The sequence below is a fragment of the Phaenicophaeus curvirostris genome, chromosome 2 (genome assembly GCF_032191515.1).
Source record: "Phaenicophaeus curvirostris isolate KB17595 chromosome 2, BPBGC_Pcur_1.0, whole genome shotgun sequence".
In the NCBI taxonomy this organism is placed as follows: domain Eukaryota; kingdom Metazoa; phylum Chordata; class Aves; order Cuculiformes; family Cuculidae; genus Phaenicophaeus; species Phaenicophaeus curvirostris.
In genome coordinates, this window is record NC_091393.1 from 101,705,863 (window position 1) to 101,723,412 (window position 17,550).

At 42.2% G+C, this 17,550-nt stretch overlaps 2 protein-coding genes across 3 annotated transcripts in view; one reads left to right on the plus strand and one right to left on the minus strand.

Annotated features, from left to right (window-relative positions):
- Positions 1–5,282: 5,282 nt before the first annotated feature.
- Positions 5,283–10,089, minus strand: PEX13 (peroxisomal biogenesis factor 13). The gene is made up of 4 exons (XM_069850208.1): positions 9,991–10,089; positions 6,875–7,581; positions 6,343–6,468; positions 5,283–5,824 (listed from the first exon to the last, which is right to left on the minus strand). Exons 1-4 carry the CDS (start codon positions 10,065–10,067, stop codon positions 5,529–5,531), a joined length of 1,206 nt encoding a protein of 401 aa, XP_069706309.1. The 5' UTR covers positions 10,068–10,089; the 3' UTR covers positions 5,283–5,528.
- A 304-nt stretch (positions 10,090–10,393) lies between these two features.
- Positions 10,394–17,550, plus strand: part of PUS10 (pseudouridine synthase 10) — a 34,890-nt gene continuing 27,733 nt past the window's right edge. Inside the window, exons 1-4 of one of the 2 annotated variants that reach the window (XM_069850206.1) lie at positions 10,394–10,489; positions 13,002–13,138; positions 14,697–14,963; positions 16,567–16,653. In XM_069850206.1, the coding sequence (XP_069706307.1) occupies positions 13,013–13,138; positions 14,697–14,963; positions 16,567–16,653 (480 nt within the window). In that variant the 5' untranslated portion in view covers positions 10,394–10,489; positions 13,002–13,012. Of the gene's footprint in view, positions 10,490–11,182; positions 11,277–13,001; positions 13,139–14,696; positions 14,964–16,566; positions 16,654–17,550 lie in introns of those variants that run through there. The other variant, XM_069850205.1, reaches the window with a different exon arrangement.

Here is a 17,550-nt window from a genome sequence, read left to right on the forward strand (position 1 = left end):
CTAGTCTATGATTCTATGATTTCGTTTCCACACGCAGGAATGGTGGTGTGACAGAAAAACCTTGGCAGACTGGGCACCTGGAAGTTCTCATTGCCTGTCACAATAATGCGTCAGGCACGAGAATCAGTCTTATGACAGAAGCACTGCAAATCGGTTAAGCAAGAATTTGTGTTCAAACACTACCATAAAGGCTGGATTGTACCCATGAAAAGACGCTGACCAACAATAAGGAGCCTTAATTTAAGCTTTTCCCAACTTTTCAGCTGATCTAGGTAATAAATAATACTCTTGTAACTATAAAAGCAGCTCTAAGTGTCCTGTTACTAATTACATAGAATCATAGAATCACTAGGTTGGGAAAGACCCACCGGATCATCGAGTCCAACCATTCCTATCAATCACTAAACTATGCCCCTTAACACCTCGTCCACCTGTGCTTTAAACACCTCCAGGGAAAGTGAATAAACCACCTCCCTGGGCAGCCTGTTCCAGTGCCCAATGACCCTTTCCGTGAAAAATTTCTTTCTGACGTCCAGCCTGAACCTCCCCTGGTGCAGCTTGAGTCCATTCCCTCTTGTCCTGTCCCCTGTCACTTGGGAGAAGAGGCCAGCTCCCTCCTCTCTACAACCTCCTTTCAGGTAGTTGTAGAGAGCAATGAGGTCTCCCCTCAGCCTCCTCTTCTCCAGGCTAAACAACCCCAGCTCTCTCAGCCCTTCCTCATAAGGCCTGTTCTCTAGCCCCCTCACCAGCTTTGTTGCTCTTCTCTGGCCTCGCTCCAGAGCCTCAACATCCTTCTTGTGGTGAGGGGCCCAGAACTGAACACAGGATTCGAGGAGCGGTCTCACCAGTGCCGAGTACAGAGGGAGAATAACCTCCCTGGACCTGCTGGTCACGCCGTTTCTGATACAAGCCAAGATGCCATTGGCCTTCTTGGCCACCTGGGCACACTGCTGGCTCATGTTCAGTCGGCTGTCAACCAACACCCCCAGGTCCCTCTCCTCCAGGCAGCTTTCTAGACAGACTTCTCCTAGTCTGTAGCACTGCATAGGGTTGTTGTGCCCCAAGTGCAGGACCCGGCACTTGGCCTTGTTAAACCTCCTGCCATTGGACTCTGCCCAGCGGTCCAGCCTGTTCAGATCCCTTTGCAGAGCCTCCCTACCCTCCATCAAATCAACACTTCCACCCAGCTTAGTGTCATCTGCAAACTTGCTAAGGGAGCATTTGATCTGCTCATCCAAGTCATTGATAAAGACAGTGAACAGGGCTGGAGCCAGCACTGAGCCCTGGGGGACACCATTTGTGACCAGCTTCCAGCTGGAGTTAACTCCACTTACCACCACTCTTTGGGCCCAGCCACCCAGCCAGTTTTCCACCCAGGAGAGTGTGCGCCTGTCCAGGCCAGAGGCCGAGTTTCCTAAGCAGAATGCTGTGAGAAACTGTGTCAAAGGCTTTACTGAAGGCCAAGAAGTCTACACGGGACAGCCCAGCCACTGGGAGCTGTTCCAAAGGCCTTCTCAATCCAGTTATTCTGCAAACGGTCAGACAGTCCCCATCCTGCTACTTCATCCATTGCTGATTTATTCCCTACCATGTTTCCTACTGCATCTTCCCAAATGTTTTAAAATTACTTCCCTCAGGAAGCCATCCGTGCCTGCTAATGATTACCCCAGATCCCTTTTTCCTGGGTGCAACATGTAACCATCCTACCCAATCCCATTCTGCTTTCTGACTCTGGCTAAATCCCACTGTCTCATGTGATGTTTTAGTAGGAATCACCGAGATAATCATGGCCACATAGATATTGTTTTCTTCTAAAATCTACCCCTGAACTCTGGAGTCATGCAATGAGTACAGAGAATAAAAAAAATAAAAATACAGAGGAGTTCAGGAAAAAGGATTGCAATGATCTAGAAAAAATATACAAAACCTGAATTCTTTAAGTCAGTGCAAAAGATTTGTTTGGGTTTCAGTTAAAGCAGAAAACACTCCCGATTTCATCCACCCCACAGCAATCCATGGAATAAGCCGAGGCTGCACAGTTCCTTAATTAACCTGTGCTGTTAGGCAGAAGTTCAATCCCTTTCTTTTAATTTTTTTAAATAAGAAAAATATCCCCAGTATTATTATTTGAGAAAAAAAAAATTAGCGACTCAAATTTTACTCATTTGGCAGTCTAGAGACTATGATTTTTCCAGTTACCAATAATTCAAAGGTAGAACTAGCTTTCTGCATTTAAATCCTTTTCATTTCTAAACCCCAACACCTGTGAACATATCCTTTGACAGCATAAACAAACCAAGCCATTTGCTCAATTCTTATAGTTTTGTGGCTACTATGAAATTTAAGGAACTTTGGTATCTCAAAGCGGCATTGAAAAATTTAGACAAGAAAGACCCAGAGGTGCCTTGCATCACATTGTTCCTCTGTTGCCAGTTAAACTGGTTATACCAGTTTATTTGTTTCCAGGAGAGATTATCCAGCTGCTTAAAGTCTGTGTTTCCTATGCCCACAGTATCCAGGAGCCAGATCTATCACCCCAAACTTCCCTCAAATCCACCTGCAGAAGAACCAGTCCCAAGACAAAACGTAGGGGCTGGGGGAGAAGTGGGGGAAGTTTATTCCCACCTGTGGACACACAGGATTACTACCTGCCATTACTGACCAAAGACATTTGCCAATCCCAACAGATGGCCACATCTGCATGGATAAAAAAAAAAAACCAAAACTGGGAGAAGTCACTTAAAAACATACACTTTCATTTTATCTATGTTTTGTAAAATAGAAAACATCACAAAGATCGCCAAATAAGTCAAAATGATCTTACTAGCTGAGATGCACAGCTAGTTCCACAGAAGGAAGAGTTTTTGAACCTGTGCAAAAGCAGCAATTTTATTAAGTTCTACTTGACAAACAGGGTATTTTTAATTTATTGTTCAGAACCTGGATGTATGCATGTTCACATACTGCTAGCACCCAACCAGTCAAAACTGGCACCTGCCATTGGCTCAGAGAGTATTCAAGCATGAAACAGCTGGTATACTAAAATTATCAAATTAAATTAAAAGATTAAACTAAAGCCTTCTATAAGCAAGTATTACAGCTCTGTTAGATTTCTAGGTCTGCTACAGGTATATAAGTACTTCCAAAGAATAACATAAAGGTAACTTAGTATGTACAGATATTGAAATAAGAGTCAAGTGTCTAATAGAGAAGTTTAGCAATATTTCAACGGTATCTCTTTTCTAATCTCCTCTTATGTATAACTCCTTTTGCAGCCACACCTAATCCTTTTAGTCTTCTCACCTTTTTAAAGTTGGGCAAGTCTTGAGCAGCCTGTCAGCCAGCCTCCCTTTCTCAATCAGCAGTCATTTAGATGTTTATTTTCTGTAGCCTGCTGTATAGGCAGAAAGATCGACCATGAAATTGTAGGACTCACATTTTGCCCTGATGCTACTTCTGTAGAAGTCTACTTGAATGGATGCACTACAAAAACTTCAGGATTTATTCATTCATTTATTTAAAAGATCAAATCTTTCACTGAAGCAAGAGAGGCTGACAGGCCAATAATTAAATCTAACAACCGTAAATTAATTCCCTCCATGAATATACACTGTAAGAAGAACTGTACACTTGATTCCTCCTTCCAACCCACCTTTTTTTCCCTTTATATGTTTTATATTTCAGGTTTGTTTGCTATTTTGATTTCAACAACGCACGTCACTTCCAAATACAGATAATTTTGTTCAACGCCCTGGTACACTGGGAAGTGTCTCAGGAATGTGTTGTTTTAAGCTCAGCAATCCAAGTTTCAAGTTTCTCATCTGCCCTTTAATTACTCTTTCCTTTTTCTCTGCACTTGAAGATCTAACAATGAAGTAACAGTAATTCTTCGCACCATCTTCCAATACCCAAGCACAAACACTTAAATTCTTGCTCTAATTATTAACAGCTGGCATTCAGAGATTACTTCAAAACCCAAGGTTCTGCATAATATTCATCTTTTCAGCCACTCTACCTCAATAAAACTGGGGTCACTTCAATTTTTCTTGTCAGAGTTCTATTGTGGTGAAGAGAATTCTATAAGAACTCAAGGCCAGCAAATGCAATTAAAGTATAAATACTGAAGAGATTTGCCACCACATACTTCATTGGTGAAGATCTCAGTCAAACTGAAACTACTGGATCAATTAAGCAAAGGCACATGCCCTACTTTCACTAATACTTTCAAGTACCTTTTTTATTTTAAAGAGAAGCTATTTTTATGATTAAGACAAGCTTTATTTATTTCATCCATTGCTCTAACCTTCAGAAACTCATCATGGTATACATATATACAAGGAAAATTACTTTAATTATCTCTGCTTCATTTAAAAAAAAAATCAAAACAGTATTTCAATACAGAATTCTCAAACACCAATAGGAAGAAAATACTAAATACTTTGAACAGTCTTAATGTTTTTATGGCTTTTGATAAACCAGAGCCCTCAAATTTAATGGGCAGATTCAAAACTCACCACCTTGAAAGGCAGCATCAAGAGCTAACTCCGGGACCTTACATAACTGAGACAATTAAGGAAGAAATGTTACTTTTTCTTGGCCTCTTTAATTACATTAAACTCACCTGAACCCAATGCTTTCCTACTACACCAAAATCAGGATAGACATTTTGACATTCATATAAAACCAATAAAGAACAGAAATAAGGTGGGAGGCAGATGGGACCTGATAGATTACCGAGAGGCAGTTAACAGGATACAATACAAAATGGCTAGGAGTGATGCAAAGTCTGTTTACCAGAGGAGAGAATAACAATAACCATTCTGGAAAGTGCCAGACTGCAGGATACCCTTTATTCTAGTGTTATGTTAATAAACAAAAGAGAACCTGTTAGAACTACTGCTGATGCCTCACTGCTCTTTCTCATAAGTCCTTTTTCATAAGAGCTAAGGACTATGACAGAAGTCCTGCTTCTTACGAAAAGCAAGCAACTTAGAACTTGTAATGATCTGATTGCGTCACCTGTATCGCCTGCAATTCTCTTTCCTTTCAGGGGGAAACAATTCACTGTTACTATTTTATGGTCCTCTACACCCAATTTTGCAGGACATCTTACAGCAATCTATCCTCCTTTTGCACATCTACTGAAGAGGCCTCTTGTCGAGCTGACATTCCAATGAAGGCTGGATGTAATCTCCAGATTTCACCAGCAGTTTGTCTCCTTAATGAGAATAGGCTGGCAGTCCCTATTTTTTTTTTTGACTGATTTGTTAAAAATACCTCAATTCTTCGCCTCTCAGGATCTCAGAGTTGCTGCCAGGTGGTTGGGTAGCATCACTAATGTACAGCCAAAAATAAGTAAGTCAAAAATAAATAGTATAAATTTGAGCAATTGTTTCTTCATCCTTCATTAGTCAGTAGCAGCAGTAACTGGTACAGACCCATCGGTGTTCCACTACAATACAGATTTTCAGCAAACACTAAGTTTTATCGATAAAGCGCAGTTCAGTTGCTTTGTTGATGACAATGTGTTAGAGTTCCTGTTTCTCTCCACTAACCACAGTGGAGTCAGATGCAACCGGAACTTTGTTACTTCCAGCAAAAACAGAATCAAAAGCAGCTTCCTGCTCCTCTAAAGTCACAGCAGCAGTGGGTCCTCTGACAGATGTGCTGGATAAGGCTGGCTGTCGCTCTGTAATCCTTTCCAGGTCCACCGTTTTCCTACCTCTTCTTTTGCCCAGGATTTTGATGTAATTAGCCGGCACAAGTCCTTTTGTTTGGCCGTCGTAACTAGCCAAAAGCCAACCACGGATTTTGGGTTGCTGTTCTGAAGAAGAAAACACAAATGCATTAAGTTACAAAACAATTTGAAATATATTGCAGTTGAAGCGTAAATACACCAGAAGGCAGATGACACAACAGCTCATCACAGAGATAAAATAATTCTGTGATAAAAGGCAAACACAATTTACTTAATAAGAGAAATGATGAGGATTTGCACTGATAAGGGGAGCTGAAAAGTACCATGAAGTATAAGTTGTTCTGAAATCAATGACACCACCATACTGCAAATGCCTTGGGATCTTTATAGTTGTGCAGCACATAGGAAGGGAAGATAACCACAATGGTAACCACAACATACTCCCTGAGTAAGTTTGGCCTGTATCTCCCATATCTCAGGGAAATTGAACAAAAATACTCAACAAGTTTTATTATTGCAAGTAACCTATGGGAAATAAAATCAGTGTGGATGAGGAGTTTGTTTTTTTGTTTTCATCTGCAGATTTTAACAATATGACTTATTTCACATATGATTAGAAAATAAATACGAAATTAAAAGTTTACCTTTGGGTGCTAATTTTAGGATGTCACCAGCACGGAAAGAAATTTCTTCTTCTGAGAGAGCATTGAAATCATATTCTGCTCTTCCAACTACATGATCATCATCTCCACTGGCCCAGTTACTAGATACTGTTGACAAAAAGAAATTAAATGATTACTTGCTTCGAATTACTAAGTGCTGAGCTTTTAAAAGGAAAACTTCCTTGCTAAAACTTTTCCAACAGAAAACCGACAGGAGCACCAAACCATGCAAAACTTGATGAATTAATCCAACCAATACTTCCCTTGGCCCCACCCCAACTGCCATATCTAATAGAAAGGGAATGGAAATAGAAAGGCACTATGATTTTGGAGTCACACAAAGCTTACCATGAAACTGCATCCTAACTCAACAACAGGCAACTTAAACAGGCTGTTAGTTGTATCAAATGCCTATCTCAGTATCTATTACCTTCTGTTACTGTACTGTAAGTTTAATCACTATACAACTGATAACAAAATGCTGCAGTTTGCTTACGCTGCAGAGCGTGTTTACCTGTTTCTTCGTCACTGTATGTGGAAAGTAGTTTCCAAATCAGGTAGGGACCTCCCATTATAACAGCAAAGAACAAGAAAATAGGCCATGATTTTGCAGAGTTAGCCATCTTGTCTTCAAAGCGAGCACGAGCCACTGTTCCCTCACTTTCAGCCCACAAATCTTCATTCTCAGAGCTCTGCCGCAGGCCTAATAATTGTTGTAGACGGTGGTAGAGATACCTTATAGTTCTCACTAAAGCAAAAGCTGAAAACACCTTTGTGAAGTGTACTTTGAGGCGAGAGAAGTGATTGGCTACATCCAACACAGCTCTGAAACTGTTGTACACAGCTGAAAAGGTAGCATCCATCATCATGCTAACTGAGGCAAATGCATGCACGATACTTTCAATGGACTGAAATGCACCTCTGCTGCTCTCTTCAGCCTGCTGAACAAACCTGCTGGGAGGAATATCATCAATACGGAACCGGTTATAACCCAAACCACCATATGCACCATATCCGTAACTGTAAGGACTATAGCTTCCATAAAACGAGGTTCCATATGAACCATAGCCTGGAGAAAAAGAACTGCTATACGCTGGCCTGAAAGTACTCAGACTACTGCTTCCCGTTTGCTGTGACGGTCTTGGCAAAATAGGCGGCGGTATTCGTACAACTGTGGGTTGTCCAGGCCTGGTCAGCAGGTTGTCACCCAAGTCAGCAGACCTAAAAAATTCAGATAAACAAGATCAGTGCTCAAAATAAGATATTTTAATTACTCTAGAGGTTTTGGCTAACCACATAAAAAAGACAGTATGTTACAGTACTGCCAGGATAGGGAACCTGGTAGCTGAATGTTCAGTACATTGCACAATATTTGTGGGAAGTAAAAATTCCAGTCAGGAAACACAGGTCTTTCAGGGGAAAGAAATGTGATGAGATATTTAGTGTAAAGATGGAACCATCGCATATCTGAAATGTACACATGGAAAAACTTTAAGTCTGTTTATTATTTACTATAAAAGCATGAAGTGCTATGTATACATCCACCAAACCTCATGCTGTAACACCTAGGTATTTTTTCTGCACACAAGAGCCTCTCATGTGCACTACCAATAATATTTACAGACTTTGTACTCTGAAAGTTTTATTTCCAATATTTGTTCTGAGCTCTTCTATACAATGAGCTGATGGTACAGTGGGAACGAAGTCTGAGAGCTCCTTTGAATCCACCCTCAGAGAACAGGGTGGTGTGACCTAATTGAGAATCCAAGTAATTATGCAACAACATATACAAGTGCTTTGGGTCCCCTCAACTTACTGCTCTACCCAAACTGATGACCTTTAAGTAGCATTCCAAGGGATCGAATCTATTACTGTTAACTGTTGGCAGAGACAGGTATTATGAGTCAGTTATTTGTTTTCAATTTGGTGAACTTTTACTCCTAGGCATGCCTGTAAGTTTAAGTCATTTCACCTATGCTCTTCATAATAAGACTCTGCACGTACTAGACTGGTATTTGAGTTCTGCCAAGCAGCTGTTCAACTTTCTGTTTCATTTAAAAGCTAATCACATATTATCATCCTAAAGATCAAAGATTTTGGTCATTTCCCATGCTCACTGCTTCATCCCATGTCCTCCCACTTCTGTAATCCGTTAAATAAAAAAAAAAAACCAGAAGAAAAAAAATGTCTGAACTACTAGGAGCTGCTTCTTTCTGCACCACTTTCAATGTGAAGCATGCGTACTATACTATTTCTCCATAAAGTAGTGAACAACTTCTACCATAACTTAAAGGTTTCCATAGCAAAGAATAATATTTATAACTTTACACTGTTTGCTTTTTCTGTCATAGACTAACTCTCTTAGCAGTTAAAAACAGCAGCAAAAAAAAGTTATTATCACAGAAAACAGAGATTCTGTAACTTATTAAGTCACACTACACTGCACTCCCTAATGGTCAACTTACGACACCTCACTCTACTCTGCTTCAAGCAATTTAAAACACACTAGATAACTCCACTAAGAAGAATTAACATCAAATTCCTTGCTCAGCAAGCTTCAGCTTGCTGTGAATGCAGCAAAGCTTCTGTTGAATGTCTAGTCTTGGGCTAAACTTTTGCCCAATTTCAGCTCACTGTAATTGCAATTGCTAGCTTCAAATAGAAGAAAAAAAAAAAAAAAGACTCCTGCAGGGAAACGCATGCTCACACAGCTATATAATCCCAGGAATGGACGCTCACACTTTGTCCACTTGTGGCAACACACAAAGCTTTACAATCACACTAAACGTGCAGGTTCTGACAGACACAAGTAAGGTTTGAGGCCAGTACTTTTTGGGAGCCTCTCCCTCCCTCCCTCTCCCCACTGAGGAGAGAAATCCACCTGGGACCTAGTACTTTTCAGAAGCCTCTTCCTTCCCTCCCTTCTTCTCTCCCTCCCTCTCTACTGAGGAGGGGAATCTACTCGAGATCTAGTAGTTTTCGGGAGCCTCTCCTTTCTTCTCTCTCCCCACTGCGAAGGGGAATGCACTCAGGGCCCAGTACTTTTTGGTAGTCCCTCCCTCTCCCCACTGAGGAGAGGAATCTACCCGGGACCCAGTACTTTTCGGGAGTCTCTTCCTTTCTCCCTCCCTCTCCCCACTGAGAAGGGAAATGCATTCAGGACCCAGTAGTTTTCGGGAGCTTCTCCCTCCCTCTCTCTCTTTCCCCACTGAGGAGAGGCATCCACACGGGATCTAGTAGTTTTCGGTCGCTGCTCCTTTCTTCTTCCTCTTTCTCCACTGAGAAGGGGAATGCACTTAGGACCCAGTACTTTTTGGGAGCCTCTCCCTCCCTCCCTCTCTCTCTCTCTCCCGTGAGGAGAGAATCCACCCAGGACCCAGCACTGTTCGGGAGCCTCCCTCTCCCCATCCCCGCCGAGGAGGGGGCTGCACCCGGTCGCCCCTCGCCTGTCCCACGACCCCTCAGCGGGGCTGGGCGGGGGCAGCGGCTGCCGGGGGCGCCGCGGGCCGGGCCCGACCTTTGATCCGGCCCCAGAGCGGCGCGGCCGAGGCGGGTGGCCCGGAGCCGGGGTTGGGGGGGGAGGTGAACGCCGTCCCCTCCGCGGGAAGGGCAGGGCACGGCCGGACTCACTTGAAGGCGGTGGTCGCCGCGGCGCCCGGCAGCCGCCGGTTCTCCCAGGGCTTGGGCGGCGGCGGCTGCGACGCCATCTCCGCCCGCCCGCGCGGCCCCGGCCCGCGCGCCGGCCCGCCCGCCGGCAGGCGCCGCGCGCGAGCGCCGAGCTCTTCTCCGGCCGCCGCTCCGCCGGGGCCCCGCCGGCTCATCGATGCGCTCCGCCTCGCCGCTGCGCGCGCCTGGCCCGCCCGCGCGGGAAGGGCGGGGGCGCGGCCCCGCGCTGGCTCGGGGAGGGCGGGAGCCTGGGCGGGCGCGCGCGGGGGAGGCCGGAAAAGCGCGGGGTGGGGGTGGGGGAGCGGGCGGAGCCGCTCCCGGCGGGGAGGGACGGGGGGACGCGGCTGCGGCCTGCGGGGCTTACAGGGGCTCGCGAGGAAGGCGAGGAAAGCCTGTGAGCGGGCCTGTAGCGATAGGAAAAGCGGTGGCGGCTCTAAGCTAGAAGAGGAGAAGTTTGCACTAGGTATTGGGAGGAAATTCTTTGCGCTGAGGGCGGTGAAACGCGGGAAGAGGCTGTCTAGAGCGGCGGTGGGTGCCCGCTGCCTGGAAGCGCTCGGGGTCACGCTGGATGGGGCTCTGAGCAGCCCGGCGCCCCCTTTTCCCCCCTCTCCCCCTTGGGTGTGAGGCTGCTCAGGGCGAGGGCGATGGGGCCGGTCCCGCCGGGAAAGGCGCGGGGGGCCGGGGGCGGCGGCTCCAACGGGAACGGTGCCCGCGTTCCTGCCGTTCATCCTGGCCCTGGGGGGGTTTCTCCCCGTTACCGTAGCGATGCTTAACTCTCGTGAGGCTGAGTCGAGCTAATAGTTACTTAAAAGGATGTTTGATTTTTTAATTTATTTATTTTTTAAAAGCAAATTTGACGATTTCTCGCTAGTCCTCAGGTTTTTAAAGTTTACCAGAAAGAAGCCGAATCCAGGAGAAATTAAATTAGTTGTGTTCATAAACGTCGATCTGACTTTTGATTTAAACAGAAGGCTGGTGGATGAGTAGGTAGTTTGCCATGTATGCTGTTATCTCTTAAGATACCTCCTTTGTGTGTGTCTGGCAGACTGATACACTTGAGAGAGAGGAGTAAGATTTTTTTTTTTTTTTTTTTCCAATTCTAAGGGATTGAGAGCCGCTCTGCAGAGAAGGACTTGGGGTTGCTGGTGGATGAGAAGCTCAATATGAGCCAATGATGTGCTCTCGAAGCCCAGAAAGCCAACTGTTTCCTGGGCAGTATCAAAAGAAGCGTGGCCAGCAGGTCGAGGGAGGTGATCCTGCCCTTCTACTTGCTCTCTTGAGACTCACCTGGAATACTGTGCTCAGTTCAGGAGTCCTCATTACAGGAAGGATGTGGATCTATTAGAGCAAGCCCAGAGAAGGGCTGCAGAGATGATCAGAGGGCTGGAACACCTCTAATACAAGGACAGGCTGAGAGAGTTGGGCTTGCTCAGCCTGGAGAAGAGAAGGCTCTGGGGAAACCTTATGGCAGCCTTACATTACTTAGAGGGGGCCTACAGGAAAGCTGAGGAGGGGCTCTTTGTCAGGGAGTGCAGGGATAGGATGAGGGGGAAGGGTTTTAAGCTGAAAGAGGGGAGATTTAGATTAGACCTTACGCAGATTTTTTTCCTGTGCGGGTGGTGAGGCTGTGGAACAGGTTGTCCAGAGAAGTCATGGATGCCCCATCCCTGGAGGTGTTCAAGGCCAGGTTAAATGAGATTTTGAGCAACCTGATCCAGTGGAAGGTGTCCCTCCCTGTGGCAGGGGGTTGGAAGTGGATGATCTTAAGGATCTCTTCTGAGCCAAACCATTCTATGATCCTATGAATAACTTTTCCCATGTCATGAAGGTTGTCTGCGGCTGAGATATTTCTGTGCAAAGTATATTTCTGGGTAGGATAGTATGCAAGAGGTGTAACAGACTGTGGCTGGCATGGAGAATGCCGATATATACTACTTCTACACAATCTCTTTCAGTACAAAAGCTGAGGGACATCAAATGCTGTTTGCAGGAGCTAAGCCCTAAACAAAACCAGGCAGTTCATCTGAAAGTAGGTATTGTGGAATTCCTTGCCAAAGGATGTGTAAGGAAAAGATTTTCATAGAGAGGAAAGATCTGTTAAGTTTTAACAACAAGCGAACAATGCCGGGTTGAAGAAATCCCCCAAACCAAAATTAGCTGGAGGCAGAGAGGGCTTGGCAGAGGTGTGTATGGCCTGCACACGTGTTTTCCTGTGGCATCTGTTTATTCCCACTTTGGGTGACAGTAGACCAATTGAACCTTTGGTCTGAATATCCGTGGTTATTCTTATGTGCGTTCCAAACTTTATTAGATATCCAGTAAGAGTGAGCACCTCACTGGGAATCTCTCTTTTAGCCATAAACTTTTAGGGGGAAAAGCATTATGAGATCTGTCACAAAAACGACAGTCTGGTATTTGAGATGGGAAAGAAATCTCAAAAAACTGAAGGGGCTAATGGATAGAAAAGTCCTTTGCCTTTAGGACTTAGTATGACAAAAGGAGACAGCATCTGTGTTTTTTGCTGTTTGTTTTGTTTGGGTTCTTTTCCCTGTTAATTTAAGAGATGTATTCTTTAGTTGCTACAATTTTAGAAGGAATTTCCTTATTACGTTTGGCTCTGTTTATCTAAGCTCTACCTGCCTTTTCCTTTCAGTAAAGAATAATGTGTCACATCATGCACTTAATCAAAGATAAAACTCCGAGCAAAAGTTCAGCATAACTTTGTCAGAACTCTTGGCTTCAGATTTTTCTTGGAAGTACAGCAGCTTTTCCGCAAGTCAGTGGTCTTTTTTGGGTTGGTCTTCCAGTTCTGTTGTGCTTTTGATTTAAGACAAACAAGTATCCTAAACTTTCTGTAGAGGGAAAAAAAAAAAAAATATCCAGTAATTTTCAGTATAGTATAGTTAGTGATCCTTTTATTGTTGAATTGTGTTTATTCTAAGCCTTTTTGATTCTCTTTTTTTTTTAAATTTTAGTATTATCCAGGATGTCTTCACTAACAGAAAAAGACAGTTCAGTTGTTCAGCTTTTAATGAGCACCGGCACTTGCCCACGATGTATTTTGAGGTTCTGCTGTGTGGGATCACAGGCGCTTTATAGACGTCCATACAAGGTTTGTTCTTTGTATTCCTAGTTAGAATGTGTGAACATATGAATGTGGTGTTCTTTGTGCTACCTTGGAGGAGAAGGTTGTTGTGTTCTTTGGCTTTTTGCCTGAGAGGGAAAAGGCTTTGCCAAATGAGGTATGAAAAAAGACTGCTGCTACCACGTGCAATTTTTAAAAATTGCAAGAATCATAGAATGTAATAATTGTTGTGGTTAAATTTTGTTTGATTGTAAAAGTTACTATGTATTCCTTGAAAACACTAGAGAAGGGGGCTTGTTAGCTTCTGCACAGTATGACTCACTTTTGAAGCAGAGCAGCTATGACTTTTCCCTCTGTTCTTTTTCCTTTAATATAATATCTATTAAAGGGGTTGTGGGCAGTGTAGCTGATGCAGAGGAGGAGCCATCTATGCTCCAAATTTTTGCCTAATACTTCCTTTTTGTTTCAGTAGAATTGGTAGAGGGACGTAACTGAAGAATTGTGGAGCGCAGGTTAAGGATAAATTTTCCTTTTTTTGGTCAGTCAAACAGAGTGTAATTAGGCATCCCTTTTAGCCAACCTTAGTTCTGAAATTCGGTGTTCCTCAAATTTTTCCACAATCATCTTTGCTCTTGTACTTGATACTCCTCAGCTTAGTTTTGGCTATCTGCTCCTCCTCCATATTGCTTCTTTGAGATCTCTCTTATTGTGTAGGCCAAATAAGCATCTCCATTTACCTGGTCAAGTCCCTTGTCTTTATGTTTGCATGTTCTGGTATCTGTCTTTATTGTTTCACCTTTGTTCAAAAGTTGAGACTCCTCCGAGTTAATTTTTAACATCTTTCTTCCTTATCCTTTTCCATTTTCTGCAAATCATTTGGGAATTGTTAATTCTGTATGTCATTTTTATTATTTACCTAGTCTTCCTCTGAGTTGTGTCAACACAGTAACCACTGTCTTTGTCACTGAAGACCTTGTAATAAATCTTTCTTTCTGAACTATGTCTTGCCTCTCTCTCTCATCCTTCCTAAAATTCAGAGTCATGCAAGTGATTCTCTGTCCTCACCAGCACTTCATTTAATATTTATAGGCTTCTCTCTTTATATGAAGTTCTTCCTCTGTGTACTTAACTTCACCCTCACCTGTATTTGCTCTTGTTTTCTTCTCTTACTATACTAGCCAACTCTCTTCCTAGTCACCAGGGCTAATGGAGTTAGAGGAATTACATTCTAACATTATCTAAATGACAAGAAGGCAATAAACACCTATTTTCATTGAATAGCAACGAGGCCAAAGATAAATGCATTTCTGCAAGTTAGATCTGTTAAATGTTTTCACTGTTCTTGGATGATAAAGAACTCTGTTCAGCAAAATTCAATTTGTCTGGATAACATTTTGAGAGAAATACAGCTTGGAGCTTCTTAACTGTGTAGAAGTCTTTTGGTATAAATTCCAAGTTCTTAATTACATACACTAAGGCTAAACTGGAATGGTTAGTACTACCTTTTAGAATTGGGTTTGTATGTGCTTGTTATACCATTGAAGAAAAGAGGAAAAAAACCCAATAATTCCTCTGTTTGTATAAGGAGTTGATGAAGGATTTAAAAGAATTTCTGGGAAACAATGAAGAAAAAGAAGGTACAGTTTGTTTTGATGAAGTTGATCCACCTTGTAAGAGAATCAGACTTGAACACACAGAAGAAGGGCCTGATGGTCTGAACCACAATGGAACACTCCAGCAGATTCCTTCGGCTAATGATGAAAATAGTGCAATGAAGAACTCTGTTGCGAAGATCTGCAATGTGTGTTTGGGAATTCTTCAGGAGTTCTGCGAGTCTGACTTTGTTAAAAAGGTAAATAACCAGTTCTTAATCTTTACATGTAGTTTTATTGGAGCTTGTGCATGTTGGGTCCTGCAGTACAGAGCTGGTAATTAAAAACGACATGCAGTTAAACAGCTGAGAGAAGGATACCAGAAAACAAACCAAAAGATTCACTTATTTCGAGTATTTGAAGTGTAGGTGGCGCCATTCAGCTGCGTACCGCTCATTGTCAGGGTTGCTTACCTCCTGTGCTGCTGGGAAATGAAACTTGTCAGTGTGACCATATTTTACCCCGGCCTTGTCATATTTTAACTTTTTTTAAAAAGTAGCAGTGCAAGTGCAATGAAATGACTGCTAGGAGCACCTTTTCCTAAGAAAAGGGCTGATGGATACATGGTTACATGAGTTTAAGAGAAAACCTGAAGTTCAGCTGCATAGATTACAGTGAAAACTTTACTGTGAATGGTGACCTCTCCACTTTTCTTGTGTGAGGGGAAAATGAAGAGGCATCAGCTGCTGTGCTCTTCAGCTTAAGTACATATTCCTAAAATAGCATGAGCCTGTCTTTACTATGTACTTACATTCAGAAAGCCGCAGAGGAAGAAAATGTTTTGGTGATGCAACAGATTGTAAGTAGTGGAGAAGATAGGAGTTAGGAGAGAATATGGGCATAATGAGTCTTGCAAACATCATCTCTGAGTGATAAATTTGCTTATATGACAAACTGAAATATCAGCCAGAAAAATCACACTTGTGTTTGAGAGTTTTAATAGAAAAGAATTTGGTGCAATAGCATGAATATATCTAAAAATGAGACTAAACAAAAAGTGTAGTAAATAGGTGCGCTGCATGATGTTTTTTTGTTTCCATTGTATTTTTTTTTCAGAGTATTTTTACAGAATCTGCTTCTGAGACCTGTTTCAGAGTAGCAATGGAAAATCTGACAGTATTTGTTGAGGAATTGCAAAACCCAATTATTTTATAGAGACATTTCCTTATGCGAAACGTTGATTTCACCTTGAATGCTCAGAATGCGTCTTTAACATTCTCTGATGTTCTGGACAACTTCTGAATGTGTGTTAAAGCTTCCTTCCAGGGACAACTAGCCATCAGCTCTTGCTAGCCTATTTTAAAATGTTTTATGTGTGTTTGGGTTCTTATTTTATTTCCGGTGACAAACAGGATTTTTTATGATTAAGAGTATTTATGAATTAGTACTGTGTATACCTCTTTGTTCCTGTCTTGTCCCAGAATCATAGCATTTTTATGGTCATAGAATTGTATCACTGCCATAAAGAAAGACATTCTGGGTCAGCTGTTCAAGCCTTTGGTCACTGTGGTGCAGTTTTCTTGCATTAAGATTTCAGTATACAATTGGTCCTCGCCTTAAAATAGTGAGCTTGGTTGTTCTGTAGCAATAAGGATACAGTTTATTAGTAGCATGTTTTTATTTAACAGAACAAAAAAGTTATATTCCGATAATTCATTAGAGATTACTCCAATTTGTATATTCAGCATCTTTCTGAATGTGTATTAACATGGATTTACAGTGATTACACTAGAATAAAGAATATCCAAAAAGATTATTAACTCTGCTCCATTGCTGTTTAATATTAGAATACTTCTTTTACAGGTGTGCCAAAAGGTTAATTCCACTGACTACCAGTTCACTAGTTTTGTATTTTCTGTGTCGCTACCCCCACAGCTGTCTGTTAGGGAGGTAAGTATTTACAGATACTTCTTTGTAACTTAAATGCGTGTTAAAGAAAGTAGCTGTGGAATGTATGAGCTAGAGGTGGTTTGATTTTTAATTGCTGTTGTATAAAAAAAAACCAAAACCACATGCTAGAAGTGAAGTCTGTTCTCCCTTTCCTTGTTGGTGAGTATTATTTTAATTAATAAAGTATGTGAGTCACTTCAGTTTTCGGTTAGCCTGGGAGTTACTTTACATCTGAAAATCTACAAGGAGTTTCTTTAAACCCTCAGTGTATTGTTCCCTTTGGTACAGATGCCAGCTCTGCTTTGTGGATCTTCTCAGAGAAGGAACTGCACAGCTGGTGCTTTTCCTGAAATAAATGATAATTGGTAGTGCAGAATACAAATGAAGGAATTTGAAGATGAACTCTTTAATTATTCAGCATTTTAAATGATGTGAATATACACATTTTAGTAGTCACCTGTCTTGGGCATTGTTGGAAGTTCGGATTTGTAAAACTATAGTTTTTAACAGTTGTAGAACTACTGATTTTGATGGCAGTTTTAATAAAACTTAAATTGTTTACATTTCAGTCATGTAACTACGCAGGATAATGATAGTGGGGATAACCCTGGTAATTTTTTTTTGTTAATTGAGGGAGAATGCCAAGCATAGTATAGCTTGATCAATAAAACATCGATTTTTGCTTCGTTGCTGGATGTTTTACAATAATAAAAAATGATGCAAAAATACTATTCTAAAGGGCAACATGTAAATCTTTATGATAGATGCCTGCTGTGGTAAGATGTAGTAGAAGCTTTAGTGAACATGGCAGGAAGGAGTGTAAGTCTTCTTGGATTTATGTGGTGAGACCTGTTCACATTCCACACAGTTTGATTGTTAAATAATCTACTTCAGCTT